Below are 22,151 nucleotides of genomic sequence, written 5' to 3' on the forward strand. Positions count from 1 at the left end.
CTCTGCCTCTCTTCTCTCTCTCACTCTGCCTCTCTTCTCTCTCTCACTCTGCCTCTCTCTCACTCTGCCTCTCTCTCACTCTGCCTCTCTCTCACTCTGCCTCTCTCTCACTCTGCCTCTCTCTCACTCTGCCTCTCTCTCACTCTGCCTCTCTCTCACTCTGCCTCTCTCTCACTCTGCCTCTCTCTCACTCTGCCTCTCTCTCACTCTGCCTCTCTCTCACTCTGCCTCTCTCTCACTCTGCCTCTCTCTCACTCTGCCTCTCTCTCACTCTGCCTCTGCCTCTCTTCTCTCTGCCTCTCTCTCACTCTGCCTCTCTTCTCTCTGCCTCTCTCTCACTCTGCCTCTCTTCCTCTCTCTTCTCAATCCTCCCTCTGCCTCTTCTCTCTTCGCTCTCTCCTCGCTCTTCTCTCTCGCCTCTCTTCTCTCTGCCTCTCTCTCACTCTGCCTCTCTCTCACTCTGCCTCTCTCTCACTCTGCCTCTCTTCTCTCTCTCACTCTGCCTCTGCCTCTCTTCTCTCTCGCCTCCCTCCCTCTCTGCCTCCCTCCTCTGAGTGTGTGTGTGTGTGTGTGTTTGTGTGTGTGTATGAATGCATGTGTGTATGAGTGTGTATGTGTGTGTATATGAATGCATGTGTGTGTATATGAATGCATGTGTGTGTGTATATGAATGCATGCATGTGTGTGTGTGTGTGTGTGTGTGTGTTTGTGTATATGAATGCATGTGTGTATGAGTGTGTATGAATGCATGTGTGTATGAGTGTGTATGAGTGTGTGTGTGTGTGTGTGTGTGTGAGCGTGTCTATTCCATCTTCCAGGTTATTTAGTATTCTCCTCCAGTAGAAAGGCTTGGAGGAATTCACAGCGGTTTAGCCACAACAATAAATCAAATCAGCTTTGTCCCTCAATGAGTCAATTTAAACCTTTACTGCCCTTGTCTCCCACGAAGCCCCATGGAGCCCGGCTCTAAACACAAGTCAGAGCGGAGGTAATTGTTTCACCAGGTGGGTCCTAATTATTCACGCTAATTCTGAGTGACAACCAGGATAGGGGCGGGGCTTGGAGGGAACACCTGAACAATCTGAGCTGTGCCAGGGCGGCCTCTCAGGAGCTGATGTGTACCCACAATGCACTGGGAGGTCTTAGGGAGTTCATTCATAAACACAGCAGGTTAGGGAGCTACAGATTTAATCAAAACTCATATTCTACTTAACTCTGGAGAGAGACAGACAGAGAGACGGACAGACAAAACAAAAGGCTACCTCATTTATGGCCAGTTGTTCCCCACCTCCGCCTGGGTGTCCAAAGTGATGTCTGGAACTGCGGAACTCTTCATACAGGTCCTCGTCACTGCCTAGATCATCACCCAGCCCCAGACTGGTCTTCTCTCCACCCCCGTCTGGTACTATCATTGGGGGGAGGGGGGAGGGGGGGGGGGGGGGGGGAGACAGGGACAGAGAGAGAGAGAGAAAACAACATAAAACCTCCGTCTCATCTTCAGATGGGGCATTTTAGCACATTAATTAAGAAAACATATCCGACGTTTCTGCAAATACAACAAAACAGTCCACAAAACCAACACAAAATGGTTATCAAACAAAGAACAGGTCTGAGCTGCAGCCGAGTTCCAACCCAGTTGTGGTGATCTGAATCATCATTACTCATAACTCACGGCCTAGTTGGGACGCGAAGACCTCTCACTGAGACACAGTGACATTAAAAGAGAGAGGGAAGAAAACCCGTGGCAGCATGTTACTGACCACTTTAATATCCTAACAGTATTCCGGATAGTAGCTCATATCCCACTTAAGATCTCATTCTGGATAAGCTGTTTACATACGAATGTTGATATTCCGCTCATGACCATCCCCTGTATCCATTAATAAATACAATTCCCGATTTAAGTTTACGTGTGTTAAATGGAATAGTAACTGAAATCTGGACAATGACCTCTCACGTGTATAATATAATATTAACCCCTGCCCATTTATATATTTCTTGCAGTAAAATGGTACAACACATTTTTTATTTTGTCTCGGGAACAGGAGTGGAGAAATATGATTTCAGCATCTCTTGAGAAAATGTGAATGTGAGTGTAATGTGTTATCTTTACCACTGGCATGCAAGCAGACAGTATTTCAACCACATCAAACGTGCACCCAAGATGAACTGAAGTCTTATCAGAAACGTGTTTCATCGTTTTCTCAGCTTTAATTTCCATAAAACCGGTCAAACTGATTACATTTTGGACCATGTTGCACAGGACCAATTTTTCCACTGTTTTGGAGTTCTTGCATTTTTCTCCCCGGTCCCTAAATGAAACAGACAACTTTAGCAGTGTTAAATAGATTACTAATGCATTCATTCTATTAATGTAATACATTATTCTGGTGAGAACTACCTTATTTAGTCTTCTGGGGGCAACAAGTTACGACAGAAGAGAAGCTGCATGTATCAAACTATAGTTGACACACAGTGGCCTAACAAATGTCGGAAATTATAATAGGGCCTAACAAATGTAGGAAATTATAATAGGGCCTAACAAATGTAGGAAATTATAATAGGGCCTGACAAATGTAGGAAATTATAATAGGGCCTAACAAATGTAGGAAATTATAATAGGGCCTGACAAATGTCCGAAATTATAATAGGGCCTGACAAATGTCGGAAATTATAATAGGGCCTAACAAATGTAGGAAATTATAATAGGGCCTGACAAATGTCGGAAATTATAATAGGGCCTAACAAATGTAGGAAATTATAATAGGGCCTGACAAATGTCGGAAATTATAATAGGGCCTAACAAATGTAGGAAATTATAATAGGGCCTGACAAATGTCGGAAATTATAATAGGGCCTGACAAATGTCGGAAATTATAATAGGGCCTGACAAATGTCGGAAATTATAATAGGGCCTAACAAATGTCGGAAATTATAATAGGGCCTGCCAATGTCGGAAATTATAATAGGGCCTGACAAATGTAGGAAATTATAATAGGGCCTAACAAATGCAGGAAATTATAATAGGGCCTGACAAATGTCGGAAATTATAATAGGGCCTGACAAATGTAGGAAATTATAATAGGGCCTAACAAATGTAGGAAATTATAATAGGGCCTGACAAATGTCGGAAATTATAATAGGGCCTGACAAATGTCGGAAATTATAATAGGGCCTGACAAATGTAGGAAATTATAATAGGGCCTAACAAATGTAGGAAATTATAATAGGGCCTGACAAATGTCGGAAATTATAATAGGGCCTGACAAATGTCGGAAATTATAAGTAGAAACGTGTCTAAATTATGGTCAAGTAACTAGTAATAAATTATAGCACATGTATTATAGTAGTCTAAATGATTATGGAATTATTATGGAGGATTGAATTGCTCAGGTAGCCTACTTTTTGAAGTCACTTGTTTTTACATCATTACACAACACCCATGATATGCAAAACTGAATAACTGAGTGTCCCGGATATATTGGTGTGCATGTAAACACACTCTTTGCCCTCCGAGTGGCATCATCCCAGTTCTCTCCCTGACTGTACGTACCTGCCCCTGCAGCTATAAATATTATCCTGTCTATCTGTCCAATCTCATCAATACATCCCTGCTCTTCAAACAGCTGTTGCCACGGCGAGTTTCCATGGTGACAAATCACCGTGGAGACAGGGAGTCAGGCTTAATGAGAGAACACAGAGCGTTCAGACCCCCTCGGGCGATCAGGAGAAAGGGATTTGGCGCATCACTCTGCCATTAAAAAATGCACATATTCAACCCCCAGAGCTGTGCAGTATTTTAGGACCACATTCTATTAGTATGATATAGACTGCCTTTTCCATTTCAGCAGTCTTTAAGAATGAAGAATCGTCTAAAAGCCTCTAGAGGTTGGATGGGGTATAGAGGATCTGTTTAATCATGTGTAAAAATGAATCTTCCTTTATTCTCTTAGCCCAAATGGCAACCACTGGACCTCACACAGTGCCACACGTACACTGTGGCAGAACAATTACATAGTACATATTAAAACACGATTGATGAAACAGTAGACTACCTTTTTATGATCGTAATTTACATCCAGATGCTGTAATATGTGTTTTCACTACAAATGAATGACATTACATTTCAATAATATTACATATATTATATATTCCAGTCAAACGCTCCCTAAAATACTAACCGATCTGGCCCAGGTATCCTGGAAAGATTTTGACCTCATTCCGCCAGTAGAGGATGCCTGGTTATTCTTTAAAAGTGCCTTCCTCACCATCTTAAATAAGCATGACCAATTGAACAAAAATTTGAACCAGGAACAGATATAGCCCTTGGTTCACTCCAGACCTGACTGCACCTTGACCAGCACAAAACATCATGTGGCATACTGCATTAGCATCGAATAGCCCCCGCGATATGCAACTTTTCAGGGAAGTTAGGAACCAATATACACAGGCAGGAAAGCAAAGGCTAGCTTTTTCAAACATAAATTTGCATCCTGTAGCACAAACTCCAAAAAGGTTCTAGGACACTGTAAAGTCCATGGAGAAAAAGAGCACCTCCTCCCAGCTGCCCACTGCACTAAGGATAGGAAACACCGACACCATCAATCAAGAATTTCAATAAGCATTTTTCTACGGCTGGCCATGCTTTCCACCTGGCTACACCTACCCCAGTCAACAGCTCTGCACCCCCCACATAAACTTGCCCAATCCTCCCCCGTTTCTCCTTCACCCAAATCCAGATAGCTGATGTTATGAAAGAGATGCAAAATCTGGAACCCTACAAATCAGCCGGGCTAGACAATCTGGACCCTCTCTTTCTAAAATTATCCGCCACAATTGTTGCAACCCCTATTACTGGCCTGTTCAACCTCACTTTTGTATCGTCTGAGATCCCCAAAGATTGGAAAGCTGCCGCGGTCATCCCCCTCTTCAAAGGGGGAGACACACAAGACCCAAACTGTTATAAACTTATATCCATCCTTCCCTGCCTTTCTAAGGTCTTCGAAAGCCAAGTTAACAAACAGACCACCGACCATTTTGAATCCCACCGTACCTTCTCTGCTATGCAATCTGGTTTCTGAGCTGGTCATGGGTGAACCTCAGCCACGCTCAAGGTCCTAGACGATATCATAACCGCCATCGACAAAAGCCAATACTGTGCAGCCTTATTCATCGACCTGGCCAAGGCTTTCGACTCTGTCAATCACAGCATTCTTATCGGAAGATTCAACAGCCTTGGTTCCTCAAATGATTGCCTCACCTGGTTCACCAACTACTTCTCAGACAGAATTCAGTGTATCAAATCAGAGGGCCTGTTGTCCGGACCTCTGGCAGTCTCTATGGGGGTGCCACAGGGATCAATTCCCGGGCTGACTCTTTTCTCTGTATACATCACTGATGTCACTCTTGCTGCTGGTGATTCTGTGATCCACCTCTAAGCAGACAACACCATTCTGTATACTTCTGGCCCTTCTTTGGACACTGTGTTAACTAACTTCCAAACGAACTTCAATGCCATACAACTGTCCTTCCGTGGCCTCCAACTGCTCTTAAATGCAAGTAAAACTAAATGCTTGCTCTTCAACCGATCGCTGCCCGTACCTGCCCGCCCGTCCAGCATCACTACTCTGGACGGTTCTGACTTAGAATATGTGGACTACAAATACCTGGCAGTCTGGTTAGACTGTAAACGCTCCTTCCAGACTCATATTAAGCATCTCCAATCCAAAATTACATCTAGAATTGGCTTCCTATTTCACAACAAAGCATCCTTCACTCATGCTTCCTAACATACCCTCGTAAAACTGACCATCATACCGATCCTCGACTTCGGCGATGTCATTTACAAAATAGCCTTCAACCCTCTACTCAGCAAATTGGATGCAGTCCATGCACAGTGCCATCTGTTTTGTCACTAAAGACCCATATACTACCCACCACTGCAACCTGTATACTCTCGTTGGCTGGCCCTCGCTTCATATTCGTAGCCAAACCCACTGTTTCCAGGTCATCTATAAGTCTTTGCTAGGTAAAGCCCCACCTTATCTCAGCTCACTGGTCACCATAGCAGCACCCACCCGCAGTAAGCGCTCCAGCAGGTATATTTCACTCGTCACCCCCAAAGCCAATTCCTCCTTTGGCCGCCTTTCCTTCCAGTTCTCTGCAGCCAATGACTGGAACGAATTGCAAAAATCACTAATGCTGGAGACTCATATCTCCCTCAATAACTTTAAGCATCAGCTATCAGCTTACAGATTATTGCACCTGTACATAGCCCATCTGTAAATAGCCCATCCAAATACCTCATCCCCATATTGTTATTTATAATTATTTTTTTTCTCCTTTGCACCCCAGTATGCCTACTTGCACATTCATCTTCTGCACATCTAACACTCCAGTGTTCATTTGCTAAATTGTAATTATTTCGCCACTACGGCCTATTCATTGCCTTACCTCCCTAATCTTACTTCATTTGCACACACTGTACATAGACATTTCAACTGTGTTATTGACTGTACGTTTGTTTATTCAATGTGTTACTCTGTGTTGTTGTTTGTGTCACACTTCTTTGCTTTATCTTGGCCAGGTCGCAGTTGTAAATGAGAACTTGTTCTCAACTGGCCTATCTGGTTAAATCAAGGTGAAATTAACAAGAAATGTCAAAGATATATATAGAACCAATCCCTTATGATAATGAAGTACCAGTCTTGTCCTCTTAGGGGCAGTGTAACCCACAGTAAATGACTTTAGTACTATCTGCCTGCCTGCTGCAGACAGACACTCAGTCCGTGGTACATGGAGAGATACATTGAGGGAGAGAGATAGAGAGGGAAAGAGAGCGAGAGAGAGGGAGATAAATGGAGAGAGAGGGAGAGAGAGGGATTGAGCAGTGCAAATATTCAGAAGAGATTATCCCAGTTTATGTTTACTCGACCGAGCAGGTCAGTGTGCGTGTATGTACTGTATGCACTGTATGTATGCATGTACGTACGTACGTGTGTGTGTGTGTGTGTGTGTGTGTGTGTGTGTGTGTGTGTGTGTGTGTGTGTGTGTGTGTGTGTGTTGTATGTGTGTGAGAGAGAGAGTGAGAGAGTGTGTGTGTAGTCGTGTGTGAGTGATACAGACCGACAATGTCAGAGCGGGCTCCTGTGTGTTTGGCCCTTGAGGCAGTCCCACACCAACTCCCTCTCCCATGAGCCTCGGCTGCAGATGAACACTGGGACAAACAGAGCAGAGGTACCTGACTACCCTGAGTTCATTCCTCTCGTTCTGCTCTTCCTCCCTCTCTCTTTCCATCACTCCCTCTTTTTCATTATTTCTTGCTATCTCTACTGTCCAAATCACTGTCTCATCTTCTCTCTCTTCCTAACACTGCATTTCCTCGGTCACTTTCACTCTTACCTTTCCCTCCATCTCTCACGCTCAAAGTCAGTCTCACTCCCTCCATCTCACTCTCACCTCTGATCTCTCGCTCTCTGTCACCTCCCAGAGAGGTGCAGGACTGGTTGGCTGGTTGCCATGAGAAGCGTCATCCCTCTAAGCCCTAAATGATGTCCCATCCCTGCTGTCTGTTTCAACCAAACTGCATGACATGAATATTCATCCATGAGTCAATGGATGTGACACACGTGCAGCCTGCAGCTACTGTAGAGCATTGATTACCCTGCAATCCATTCTGCCTATTAATAAACACCACAGACGGAGAGTCAACTTTACAGCACATGGGATGTGTCTGTGTGAAGCTGGTTCCTGAGCAGGTCGAAGGTGACTAGTCCAAGGTGACAGAGCTAGTCCAAGGTGACAGAACAGGTCCAAGGTGACAGAACAGGTCCAAGGTGACAGAGCTAGTGCAAGGTGACAGAGCTAGTGCAAGGTGACAGAGCTAGTGCAAGGTGACAGAGCTGGTCCAAGGTGACAGAACAGATCCAAGGTGACAGAGCTAGTGCAAGGTGACAGAGCTAGTGCAAGGTGACAGAACTGGTCCAAGGTGACAGAGCTAGTGCAAGGTGACAGAGCTAGTGCAAGGTGACAGAACAGATCCAAGGTGACAGAACTGGTCCAAGGTGACAGAGCTAGTGCAAGGTGACAGAGCTAGTGCAAGGTGACAGAACAGATCCAAGGTGACAGAACTGGTCCAAGGTGACAGAGCTGGTCCAAGGTGACAGAACTGGTCCATGGTGACAGAACTGTTCCATGGTGACAGAACTGGTCCAAGGTGACAGAACTGGAGGTGGAACCTAGTTAATTCAATGCCTGTTTGTTGGGGAGGTGTGTATGTGTGTGTGTGCATGTGTGTGCGTGCATGTGTGTGTGTGTGTGTGTATGCCAACAGCACAGCTAACAGCCCAACCAGCCCTACTTCAGTTTAGCAAGCATCTCATTTTTCATGGACCATAACAGCCGAGCTAACAATTACAGCTAACAGCCCAGCTAACAGCTAACGCTAACAATCTAACCCTACATCGCAGCTAACAGCCCAGCTAACAGCCCAGCAAACAATCTAACCCTACATCATAGCTAACAGACCAGCTAACAGTCCAGCTAACAGCCCAGCTAACAGCTAACAATCTAACCCTACATCGCAGCTAACAGCCCAGCTAACAGCCCAGCAAACAATCTAACCCTACATCATAGCTAACAGACCAGCTAACAGTCCAGCTAACAGCCCAGCTAACAGCTAACGCTAACAATCTAACCCTACATCGCAGCTAACAGCCCAGCAAACAATCTAACCCTACATCATAGCTAACAGACCAGCTAACAGTCCAGCTAAAGCTTGCTCTAGCGAACTTGCAACATTGTATAAAATATTCTGGGACCTCAGAGTTTCCTGCACCAGTGTGCTTGGGACAGACAAAGCTGTAGGCTATTTGCACAAGGGATAAGAAGCAGTGTTTGACTTGGGCAGGAGCTCACCGGAGCTGAGAACCGGCACCTCAAACGTTCTACCGCTTCAGCTCCTGTTCCTCTTATAAAATATTATCTCAAAAGTAGTGTGGAACTCCTGCACCTAAATATAAACAGTACCTGCACCCAAAAGAGTACCGGAACCTATTTCCAGTGGTGGAAAAAGTACCCAATCGTCATTCTTCAGTAAAAGTAAAGATACCTTAATAGAAAATGACTCAAGTAAAAGTGAAAGTCACCCAGTAAAATACTACTTGAGTTAAAGTCACGCACGCACGCAAACACACGCACGCACACGCACACGCACACACACACACACACACACACACACACCCTGTAGCAGCTGTAAAATTACTAGCCTCACCGGGGGTGGTAACAGCAGCCTCCCTGACCGTGGGTGGTAACAGCTTATCTGGCTGAAGAGAGGACATATGACTTGTTATTGTGCAGTTTCTATGTCAATATTGTTCAAATTTAGCCAAGTTAACAAATAAAATGAAAGAAGAGGTTGTTATCAATTGACATAGAATTCTGACACCAAATCCTGTTTAGATTTCTGTCATTAGATAATTAGGAAAACCTTTTACACATTATCTGCCCCACTGTCCAACAGCATGTTTCTGTTTGAAGGTCATAATCGTAATAGAGGAGTTGCAGTATATCTGTCCACATTCCTGTGTTGTTTTGAAATCCTCCCTATTGTACAGTGTGTTCTCTGGCAGTAAGTTAAAGGGCAGACTGATTCCAGCAAGTTTGTTTGGGTTCATGAAAATTAGATGCTTGCTAAACTGGAGTAGGGCCATCATATCTAAGTTGGTTGGGCTGTTAGCTTGACTATTAATTGGGCTGTTAGCTGGGCTGTTAGCTGGGCTGTTAGCTTGACAATTAACTGGGCTGTTAGCTGGGCTGTTAGCTTGACTATTAACTGGGCTGTTAGCTGGGCTGTTAGCTTGACTATTAACTGGGCTGTTAGCTGGGCTGTTAGCTTGACTATTAACTGGGCTGTTAGCTGGTCAGGCCTGACCCAAATAGTCGGTACAGTGTTTCAAATTTGTTACAGACATGTGTAGCTAATCATGTGTGTAGCCAATGTGATTTATTATAGGATATTTATTTTTATCAGGATATTTCCAACATGCAGACTGCAATGTTTTGATTCGTTGGCTTTATGTCGACTATTTTAACATAGTTGGCAATGACCATAGAAGTAACTTTTTAGGTTTGTATCATTTTCATTTAGATTTGGATATAATTTTGATTAACCACATGACCATGATTTGGGAGATATAGAGACTAAATTAAATTAAATAAATTAAATGAAACTGTTTCAAGAAAATGTGCATATGAAAACCATAACTGGCATGCCGATCGGTAGAAATGGTAAGATAAATGGTCATTCAACATGAGAAAGGTTGTCGAAACATGGTGTAGCCTATCACCTGCAACATCAGGAGAGAAATTGCTAAATCTGCGAAAGCCAGCAGGAGTGGGAGGAGAATAGTTTGGTCAGGTTAAGTTTTTTTTATCCTGGTTATCTAGATCTCTGGTGCCCTCTTGAGGCATTTGTCTTATTTCATCAAAAAGTATGCTTTGCGTGAAGAATCATGGCTGTCTGTTAGGCTGTCTACAAGGCTGCGTAAACAGGGGATGGATAACTCTGCCAATAGTCCTCTACATCCCCCCCAGGTTCTCCATCTATCCACCCCATAGATACACCCTCACCAGACTGATGGAGAATTGGATAGCTCTCAACCAATCACATAGATCCTTCATTATGGGAATTCTTTCTGCCAATCACAAAGGCTGTGCCGGAATGGTTTGTGAGGAGTTGGACCACAGAATGAAGGAAAAGCAGCCAACTAGTGCTCAGCATAAGAAGCTGGTTGAGAGGATGCCAAGAGTGTGCAAAGCTGTCAGGAAGAGAAAGGGTGGATACTTTGAAGAATCTGAAATATATCATATATATAAAAAACACTTTTTTTGGTTACAACATGATTCCATATGTGTTATTTCATAGTTTTGATGTCTTCAATATTATTCTACAATGTAGAAAATAGTAAAAAATAAAGAGAAACCCGGCCTCCTGAGTTGCGCAGTGATCTAAGGCACTGCATCGCAGTGCTAGCTCTGTCGCAGCAGGCCTCGACCGGGAGGCCCATGGGGCGTCGCACAATTGGCCCAGCGTGGTCCGGGCTAGGGAGGGTTTGACCGCCAGGGATATCCTTGTCTCATCGTGCACTAGCGACTCCTGTGGCGGGCCGGGTGCAGTGCACGCTGACACGGTCGCCAGGTGTACGGTATTTCCGCCGAGACATTGGTGCAGCTGGCTTCCTGGTTGGATGGGCATTGTGTCAAGAAGCAGTGCAGCTTTGTTGGGTTGTGTTTCGGAGGACTCATGGCTCTCGACCTTCGCCTCTCCCGAGTCCATACGGGAGTTGCAGCGATGAGACAAGACTGTAACTACTACCAATTGGATACCAAGAAATTGGGGTGAAAAAATACAACAACAACAAAAAAGAATAATAAAAAATATAAATAAATAATGAGAAACCCTTGAATGAGTAGGTGAGTCCAAACTTTTGACAGGTACTGTATATATACACAGTGCCTTCGGAAAGTATTCCGACCCCTTTACTTTTTCCACATTTTGTTAAGTTACAGCCTTATTCTAAAAAATGTATAAAATAAATAAAATTCTCAGTAATCTACACAGAATACCCCATAATCACAAAGCAAAAACAGGTTTTTAGAAATGTTTGTAAATTGTATAAAAAAAAAAATTAAAAAACAGAAACACCGTATTTCCATAAGTATTCAGACCCTTTGCTATGTGACTCGAAATTAAACTCAGGTGCATCCTGTTTCCATTGATCATCCTTGAGATGATTCTACAACTTGAGTGGAGTCCACCTGTGGTAAATTCAATTGATTGGACATGTTTGGCACACACCTGTCTATATAAGGTCCCACAGTTGACAGTGCATATCAGAGCAAAAACCTAGCCATGAGGTTGAAGGAATTGTCCGTAGAGCTCTGAGACAGGATTGTGTCGAGGCACAGATCCGGGGAAGGGTACCAAAACATTTCAGCAGCATTGAAGGTCCCCAAGAACACAGTGGCCTACCCCATTTTTCAATTTAAGAAGTTTGGAACCACCAAGACTCTTCCTAGAGCTGGCCACCCAGCCAAACTGAGCAATTGAGGAGAAGGGCCTTGGTCAGGGAGGTGACCAAGAACCCGATGGTCACTCTAACAGAGCTCTAGTGTTCCTCTGTGGAGATGGGAGAACCTCCCAGAAGGACAACCATCTCTGAGGCACTCCACTAATCAGGCCTTTATGGTAGAGTGGCCAGACGGAATCCACTCCTCAGTAAAAGGAACATGACAGCCCACTTGGACTTTGCCAAAAGGCATCTGAAGATTCTCAGACCTGAATGCCAAGCGTCATGTTTTGAGGAAACCTGGCACCATCCCTACGGTGGTGCAGGCATCATGCTATGGTGCTGTTTTTCAGCGGCAGGGACAGGGAGAGTACTCAGGATCGAGGCAAAGACGAACGTAGCAAAGTACAAAAAGATCCTTGATGAAAACCTGCTCCAGAGTGCTCAGGACTTTAGACTGGGGTGAAGGTTCACCTTCCAACAGGGCAATGTCCCTAAGCACACAGCCAAGACAAAGCAGGAGTGGCTTCGGGACAAGTCTCTGAATGTCACTGAGTGGCCCAGCCAGAGTCCGGACTTGAATCAAATCGAAACATCTCTGGAGAGACCTGAAAATACCTGTGCAGCGATGCTCCCCATCCAACCTGACAGAGCTTGAGAGGATCTGCAGAGGAGAATGGGAGAAACTCCCCAAATACAGGTGTGCCAAGCTTGTAGCGTCATACCCAAGAAGACTCGAGGCTGTAATCGCTGCCAAAGGTGCTTCAACAAAGTACTGAGTAAAGGGTCTGAATACTTATGTGAATTGTATATAATTTAAAAAATATTTAACTTTACTCGAACATTTCGAAAAACCTGCTTTTCCTTTGTCATTATGGGGTATTGTGTGTAGATTGATGAGGGGAAAAACAAATAATTTGATCAGTTTAAGAATACGGCTGTAACGTAACAACATGTGGAAAAGTTCAAAGGGTCTGAATACTTTCCTAATGCAAAAGGGCTTTATTACAGACATAAATATTACTCAGCAACTGTCAGGTGGATGGATTATCTTGGCAAATGACAAATGCTTACTAACAGGGATATAAACAAACATGTTGCGTTTATATTTTTTTTCAGTGTAGTTTAGAATGACTTACAGTTCAATTTGGCTTTGTTCTTCTCTCTCTCTCTGAGATTTATACCTCTGACTGATAAACAAATTGTGTTTGTGTTCTTCTGTCCTTTTCTTGTATTCTCGGGGTCAGAGAAAAAGAGTAGACGAGGACAGTGTGTCTGTCTGCAAGATTGTCTGTCTGTCTGTCTGTCTTCAGGCGGTATGTCTGCCTGCCTGTATGTGTCTTCAGGCTGTGTGTCTGTCTGCCTGCCTTTTATGTCAGTTTTCAGGTTGTCTGTCTGTCTTCAGGCTGTCTGTCTGTCTGTCTTCAGACTGTCTGTCTTCAGTCTTCTACCTCTCTTCCTCCCCCTATCCACTGTCATTCTTGAGCAATAATGAAGCACAAATGCAACAAGGGTAGTCATACATGAAGATGCTTAATTTTAAGTTCCTCTGCGTACACATCACGGATAAAATGAAATGGTCTACAAACACAATAGCGCCTGTTCAACCTCAGGATGCTGAAGCATTTTGGCTTGTCACCTAAAACCCTCACAAACTTTTACAGATGCGCAATTGAGAGCATCCTGTCGGGCTGTATCACCGCCTGGTACGGCAACTGCACCGCCCTCACCCGCAAGGCTCTCCAGAGGGTGGTGCGGTCTGCACAACGCATCATCGGGGGAAAATTACCTGCCCACCAGGACACCTACAGCACCCGATGTCACAGGAAGGCCAAAAATATCTTCAAGGACAACAACCACCCGAGCCACTGCCTGTTCACAACGCTATCATCCAGAAGGCGAGGTAAGTATAGGTGCATCATACCTGGGACCAAGAGACTGAAAAACAGCTTCTATCTTAAGGCCATCAGACTGTGAAACAGCCGTCACTAACACCGAGAGGCTGCTGCCGACATACAGACTCAAATCATTGGCCACTTAAATAAATGGATAACTAGTCACTTTAAATAATGCCACTTTAATAATGTGTTCATATCTTACATTACTCATCTCATATGTATATACTGTATTCTACACCATCTATTGCATCTTGCCTATACCGCTCAGCCATCGTTCATCCATACATTTATATGTACATATTCTTATCTCATCCCTTTAGATTTGTGAGTAAAAGGTAGTTGTTGGGGAATTGTTAGATATGTTGTTAGCTATTACTACACTGTCGGAACTAGAAACACAAGCATTTGGCTACACTCGCATTAATATTGGCTAACCATGTGTATGTGACCAATAAAATTAGAATTTATTTTATTTATACTGAATGTACAACTACCCGGTGGTTTATACAGACCGTACCCTATCTGCTTTCTTTCATAGAGGGATGGAAACACTGTTTCGTCCAGACATCCTCCTGGTTTGCCTGTGCCAGTCTGTGCCACCCTCCCCCACTGGCAGGAAATACTCTTGGTCTGACTGTGCAAGCTTGTGCCACCCCCCCCCCCCCTCTCCCCATCATCCCAGCAGGTCAGTGGCAGTGCCACCCACCCCCCCCCCCCCCCTCTCCATCATCCCAGCAGGCCAGTGCCACCCCCCTCTCCATCATCCCAGCAGGTCAGTGGCAGTGCCACCCCCCCCCCCCCCCCCCCCCTCTCCATCATCCCAGCAGGCCAGTGCCCCCCCCTCTCCATCATCCCAGCAGGTCAGTGGCAGTGCCACCCCCTCCTGAGGAATCCTAATTAAGAAGGAAACAGGGAAGCAGGGTCTCTTTAAGGCAACCTCTGGCTGACAACATGTTTACCAAGCTATTTTCGACCCACTCTGCAGTGCAAGGCAGGGCACAGACAAGCAGAGGGATGGAAGCGCGAGGCATAGACACTCACTCAAGGAACTAACGAACGGACGGACGGACAGACGGACAGACGGACAGACGGACAGACAGACGGACAGACGGACAGACGGACAGACAGACAGACAGACAGACAGACACACAGACACACAGACACACAGACACTGGTAATGCTGCAGCGGTATGAGATAAGAGACACTATGAGGCAATGACCACCCAGTCCAATGCCTACTGAAATTATAAGCCTGACAACTGACATTGTCCAGCCTCCCCCCACACACCACACGCTGTCAGGCTGAAAGAAACCCAGATGTGTCCTTCCTTTTCCACAGCTGACTGGTAGTCAGTGAGAATCAGAGTGTCTACAGTCAGTGTTTTATATTGAAGCAATAAGGCCAGAGGGGGTGTGGTATATGGCCAATATACCACGACCTGGACACAGCCCTTAGCCGTGGTATATTGGTCATATATCACAAACCCCCAAGGTGCCATAATGCTATTATAAATTGGTTACCAACGTAACCAAGGCTGTTAGCCAATCAGCATTCAGGGCTCGAACCACCCAGTTTATATTAGGGTTTATAATTAGAAAGGGGTCCTGGTGTGACCCTCATCTGTTCCCTTTCCATGGGTCTGTCCATTGCTCCATCGCTCAAACTTTCAGAGGGAATGTTGACAACCACAGAACCTCTGGAGACAGAGAATTACACAGAGTGAATGGCTATGGAACGTTGAGGTCAATTCTTTCTAGTGTTGTAAACAAACATGATGATCATTACCAACCAACCAGGCGGGGGCGAACACAGGCCTCCGTCCTTTATACAGCATTTTGATCTAATGCAGGATTAGGTTGTGCGGTTGTTACTATTATTTTGTCCGATGGACGGATTAGTGGTTATCACAGTAGAAAGGATTCCAACCCCATCTCTCGCTCTCTCTTTATATATATCTATCCCCATCTCTCTCTTTATATATCTATCCCCATCTCTCTCTCTCTTTATATATCTATCCCCATCTCTCTCTCTATCCCAACCTCTCTCTCTCTCTCTCTCTCTCTATCCCCATCTCTCTCTCTCTCTCTATCCCCATCTCTCTCTCTCAATCTATCCCCATCTCTCTCTCTCTATCCCCATCTCTCTCTCTCTCTCTATCCCCATCTCTCTCTCTCTTTATATATCTATCCCCATCTCTCTCGCTATCCCCATCTCTCTCTTTCTATCCCCCTCTCTCTCTCTCTCTCTCTCTCTATCCCCATCTCTCTCTCTCTCTCTCTCTCTATCCCCATCTCTCTCTCAATCTATCCCCATCTCTCTCTCTCTATCCCCATCTCTCTCTCTATCTATCCCCATCTCTCTCTCCCCATCTCTCTCTCTCTATCCCCATCTCTCTCTCTCTATCCCCATCCCCATCTCTCTCTCTCTATCCCCATCTCTCTCTCTCTATCCCCATCTCTCTATCCCCATCTCTCTCTCTCTATCCCCATCTCTCTATCCCCATCTCTCTCTCTCTATCCCCATCTCTCTCTCTCTATCCACATCTCTCTCTCTCTATCCCCATCTCTCTCTTTCTATCCCCATCTCTCTCTCTATCCCCATCTCTCTCGCTCTCCTTCACATCCTCCTGCACCACCTCTCTTTCACGTCCTTCTGCACCACCTATCTCCTATTCCAGGAGGGGCCAGCTCCGAGGTGTGATCAGCTCTGAGGTGTGATCCTCTAGAGGCTGATATGACAATAGCCACACATATGACAATAGCCACACATATGACAATAGCCACACATATGACAATAGCCACACATATGACAATAGCCACACATATGACAATAGCCACACATATGACAATAGCCACACATATGACAATAGCCACACATATGACAATAGCCACACATTCATACCCCCTTCCCGGTTGTTGCTATCAGTCTTACAGCCGGCTACATTCTGCTTCATGGTGTTACAGGGGGCTGTAAGGATGGCGATAACTCCATGTCAGGTTGGCTAATATACCATGTTGCCAGATTGCCTGATATGACATGTTGCCTGATATGACATGTTGCCAGATTGCCTGATATGACATGTTGGCTGATAAGACATGTTGCCTGATATGACATGTTGGCTGATAAGACATGTTGCCTGATATGACATGTTGCCATGTTGCCTGATATGACATGTTGGCTGATATAACATGTTGCCTGATATGACATGCTGGCTGATATGACATGTTGCCAGGTTGGCCGATATGACATGTTGCCAGGTTGGCCGATATGACATGTTGCCATGTTGGCTGATATGCCATGTTGCCAGGTTGGCTGATATGACATGTTGCCTGATATGACATGTTGCCAGGTTGGCTGATATGACATGTTGCCATGTTGGCTGATATGACATGTTGCCATGTTGGCTGATATGACATGTTGCCTGATATGACATGTTGCCTGATATGACATGTTGCCAGGTTGGCCGATATGACATGTTGCCATGTTGCCTGATAAAACATGTTGCCATTTTGCCATGTTGGCTGATATGACATGTTGTCATGTTGCCTGATATGACATGTTGCCTGATATGACATGTTGCCAGGTTGGCCGATGTTGCCATGTTGCCTGATACAACATGTTGCCATTTTGCCAGGTTGGCTGATATGCCATGTTGCCAGGTTGGCTGATATGACATGTTGCCATGTTGGCTGATATGACATGTTGCCATGTTGCCTGATATGCCATGTTGCCAGGTTGGCTGATATGCCATGTTGCCAGGTTGGCTGATATGACATGTTGCCAGGTTGGCTGATATGACATGTTGCCAGGTTGGCTGATATGACAGGTTGGCTGATATGACATGTTGCCAGGTTGGCTGATATGACATGTTGCCAGGTTGGCTGATATGACATGTTGCCAGGTTGGCTGATATGACATGCTGCCAGGTTGGCTGATAAGACAGCATCAAGAAGATTCATACAGAATACAAGAACACTGGACAAGCTTTTTAATCCTATGGCGTCTCTAACCAAGAGCTATAAAGTGGTAGTAGTGGGACTGGCTGTGCTTCAGAGCTATCCTGAAAGCATCAAAGCTATGATGCAGCCATTCCACTATGTTTAACTGGCTAAACGGTCCCTTATCTAGGAGGTAGAAGCAGAGACCTTCAGCAGACAGAATTGAAGACACCAGTAGCATACATATGCACTGCTGTGACAAATAGGACATCGGTTGGATCTGATAGATGACCTTTCCCCATGACCTTCACCTCCCAATCTGCCGGCACTTTAAGGGAATGCTTCTTTAACCGCCGGTTGCTAACGGCAACAGATCTAGATTTACATTTTAAGTATTTTAGCAGAACGCTCTTATCCAGAGCGAATTACAATTACAATCTCTTGTATGAAGCATTACTAAACACGCAACAAAACATAACTAACACTGTACTGTACAAACTCTAGTCCACAGAGACAATTGAGATGTTCCCAGTTCACTTCTAGCCCAGTTCGGTTCCAACTGAGTCCTGTCTCGTCAGAAACATCAAGAGAGACTTTTCCACCTGCAGGGGCTGGGAAGGGAGGACGCACCAAAGACACTAAATACTGTATAGAGCAAGAAAACTCAGACTAACGATTGTAAATGCACCAGAGGGATCCGTGAGTCATCAAAATGAGACGCTGAGGGCCACGGCTGTGGCGAGCCCCAGCATCCGAGGAACCTCACACGTTCTGCACTCTCACTGTGTTCACCCTGGACAACTAGCATGGAGGTTAAAGAGGAACGTGGGTCACAGATAGAGGAGTGGAGAGATAGTGAAAGAGAGAGAAAGGAGGGGGGCAGGGATATAGATAGAGATATACTCATTTATATTTATCTATATATATGTATATATATATATGAGAGAGAGAGAGAGAGACAGAGAGAGAGAGAGAGAGAGAGAGAGAGAGAGAGAGAGAGAGAGAGAGAGAGAGAGAGAGAGAGAGAGAGAGACTGCCTCTCTGCCTGTCTGCTTCTCTGCCTGCCTGCTTCTTTGCCTGCCTGCCTGCCTCTCTGCCTGCCTGCTTCTTTGCCTGCCTGCCTGCCTGCCTCTCTGCCTGTCATGTGAGTGTGACAGTGTGAATGCACCTGTGGTCATTTCCCATGCTTCCTATATGACCCTCTATCACAAGCCACCACCTAACCACCTGTCAAACACAGTTAACCTACTGCTCTGCTGTTCCTGGGTGGCAGTGGAATGACGGATGAGAATGGCAGAAGAGGAGAGGAGGGAGGGGGGGGTTGGAGATCCTAGAGAAAGCATTCCTGGTTTTGTCACAGAAAGCTGTCAGAGGAGAAGAGGATGATGTCTATTTAAGGAGAAAGAATTCCAGCTACTCCAGCCAATGAGAGAACAGCCATTTCCTTCATTCCCAAAGACATAAGAAATAATTTGAGCTTTCTACATAGTTGTGCCAATGCCAGCTCTGCCAGGGAGCTAGTCTGTTACACATTGTCTGTGGAATGAAACCTCCTATTGCAGAATAGACTGTCTTTACTTGATGTATATGTTCTCACAGCTTGTAAACAATTATGTAGATTCTGAGGGCTGTGGCTACGGTACAGTATGAAAGGGAAAATAATGTCATGGATGTTGAAATACGTTGACAATGATTCCCACAGATTCTAATGGTGGTAAATGAAACTACTGATATATAGATGAACATAAACCATTACAAAAATATGTCTAATTAACTAAATTATTAGTAGATGGCCACTACTAGGAACAGACGTGGAGTAAGGAAATTGTATTGCCTGGTCTGTACAGACTTGGATGCAGAGTGAGAGAAAAGGCCATTTTCAGAGAGGGGGGAGTTACTGTGTCGTATAAAAAATTATTAGTCAAGTTTGATCCTACAGCAACGAGGACCATTGCATTGTCATTGGACGAACAATTTTGACCTAATAAAATCATCGTACTCAGACAGCGCTAAAAGACAATATTGTCTGTAAGGTTTACCGGCTATTCAATCAGAATTGCGACAGAACATTAAGAGCTATTGATTTGTGTTCCACTTCCACTTCCTGTAGTTAGATACATGACATCATGTGAGAAGGATCCCCAACCTATAGGCTGTGGGCTATATGGCCCGAAGCCTCCAGTGATGATCCATGGCCCGAAGCCCTGACCTTAGAGATCCTTATTATTCTCTATGTTTGGTTAGGTCAGGGTGGGACTCGGGTGGGAGAGTCTATGTTTTCTGTTTCTTTGTTTTTGGCAGAGCGTGGTTCCCAATCAGAGGCAGCTGTCTATCATTGTCTCTGATTGGGGATCACATATAAGTTGTCATTTTCCTTTTGGGTTTTGTGGGATCTTGTTTTCTGTTTAGTGTTTCTGCCTGACAGAACTGTGCACTTTCGTTTTCACGTTTGTTAATTTGTTTGTGTGTTTTTTGAAATAAAAGAATCATGAACACTTGTTAAACAGCTTCTATCTGAAGGCCATCAGACTGATAAACAGCCATCATCACTAACATTGAGTAGCTGCTGCCAACATACTGACTCAAATCTCTAGCCACTTTAATAATTCAAAATTGGATGTAATAAATGTATCACCAGTCACTTTAAACAATGCCACTTTATATAATGTTTACATACCCTACATTACTCATCTCATATGTATATACTGTTCTATACCATCTACTGCATCTTGCCTATGCCGTTCGGCCATCGCTCATCCATATATTTATATGTACATATTCTTATTCATTCCTTTACACTTGTGTGTATAAGGTAGTTGTCGTGAATTTGTTAGATTACTTGTTAGATATACCTGCATGGTCGGAACTAGAAACACAAGCATTTCGCTACACTCGCATTAACATCTGCTAACCATGAGTATGTGACCAATAACATCTGCTAACCATGTGTATGTGACCAATAACATCTGCTAACCATGTGTATGTGACCAATAACATCTGCTAACCATGTGTATGTGACCAATAACATCTGCTAACCATGTGTATGTGACCAATAACATATGCTAACCATGTGTATATATATTTATATGTACATATTCTTATTCATTCCTTTACACTTGTGTGTATAAGGTAGTTGTCGTGAATTTGTTAGATTACTTGTTAGATATACCTGCATGGTCGGAACTAGAAACACAAGCATTTCGCTACACTCGCATTAACATCTGCTAACCATGTGTATGTGACCAATAACATCTGCTAACCATGTGTATGTGACCCCAAAAAATGTATTTGATTTGAATTGTCTCAAGGCTTAAAAATCCTTTTTAACCTGTCACCTCCCCTTCATCTACACGGATTGAAGTAGATTTGATAAGGGATTACCTGTATTACTGCTACACAGGCTGAGTCACGGTAATCTCTTCTTATGCACTCTGGACATGCTTTGGTAGTTCCCAACTCAGTAATTTTATCAGGTCCTAATAGCCTTGTACTCAGGTCTCTATTGTCCCTCCATCAGGTCCTAATGGCCTGGTACTCAGGGCTCTATTGTTCCTCCATCAGGTCCTAATGGCCTGGTACTCAGGACTCTGTTGTCCCTCCATCAGGTCCTAATGGCCTGGTACTCAGGTCTTTATTGTCCCCCAATCAGGTCCTAATGGCCTGGTACTCAGGGCTCTATTGTCCATCCATCAGGTCCTAATGGCCTGGTACTCAGGGCTCTATTGTTCCTCCATCAGGTCCGAATGGCCTGGTACTCAGGGCTCTATTGTTCCTCCATCAGGTTCTAATGGACTGGTACTCAGGGCTCTATTGTTCCCCCATCAGATCCTAATGGACTGGTACTCAGGGCTCTCTTGTTCCTCCATCAGGTCCTAATGGCCTGGTACTCAGAGCTCTATTGTCCCTCTAACCACTCTGACATCAATGCAAATGCAATGGAAAATCACATCAAACACTCATCATCAAAACAGTATAGTGCTTTTTAAAACTCACCTCACTGTGATGATCAATATCTATCCTACCCGGTCTTTCTAAGGTTTTCGAAAGCCAAGTTAACAAAGATTACTGACCATTTCGAATCCCACCATACCTTCTCCACTATGCAATCTGGTTACAGAGCTGGTCATGGGTGCAAGTCAATAATACCATTAGCTATAGTCAATAACACCATGAGCTAAAGTTAGTAACACCATTAGCTACAGTCAATAACACCATTAACTATAGTCAATAACACCATTAGCTATAG

The 22,151-nt window shown here is 44.5% G+C and overlaps 1 protein-coding gene across 2 annotated transcripts in view; it reads right to left on the bottom strand.

Moving 5' to 3' along the window:
- LOC139366896 (rho guanine nucleotide exchange factor 4-like) overlaps positions 1–22,151 on the bottom strand; it is a 78,233-nt gene that overhangs the window by 27,795 nt on the left and 28,287 nt on the right. For both annotated transcript variants that reach the window (XM_071104638.1, XM_071104639.1), the window contains one exon: positions 1,263–1,405. In XM_071104638.1, coding sequence (XP_070960739.1) covers positions 1,263–1,405 — 143 coding nt within the window. The remainder of the gene's footprint in view (positions 1–1,262; positions 1,406–22,151) is intronic.

This window comes from Oncorhynchus clarkii, chromosome 15 (assembly GCF_045791955.1).
Source record: "Oncorhynchus clarkii lewisi isolate Uvic-CL-2024 chromosome 15, UVic_Ocla_1.0, whole genome shotgun sequence".
Lineage (NCBI taxonomy): Eukaryota > Metazoa > Chordata > Actinopteri > Salmoniformes > Salmonidae > Oncorhynchus > Oncorhynchus clarkii.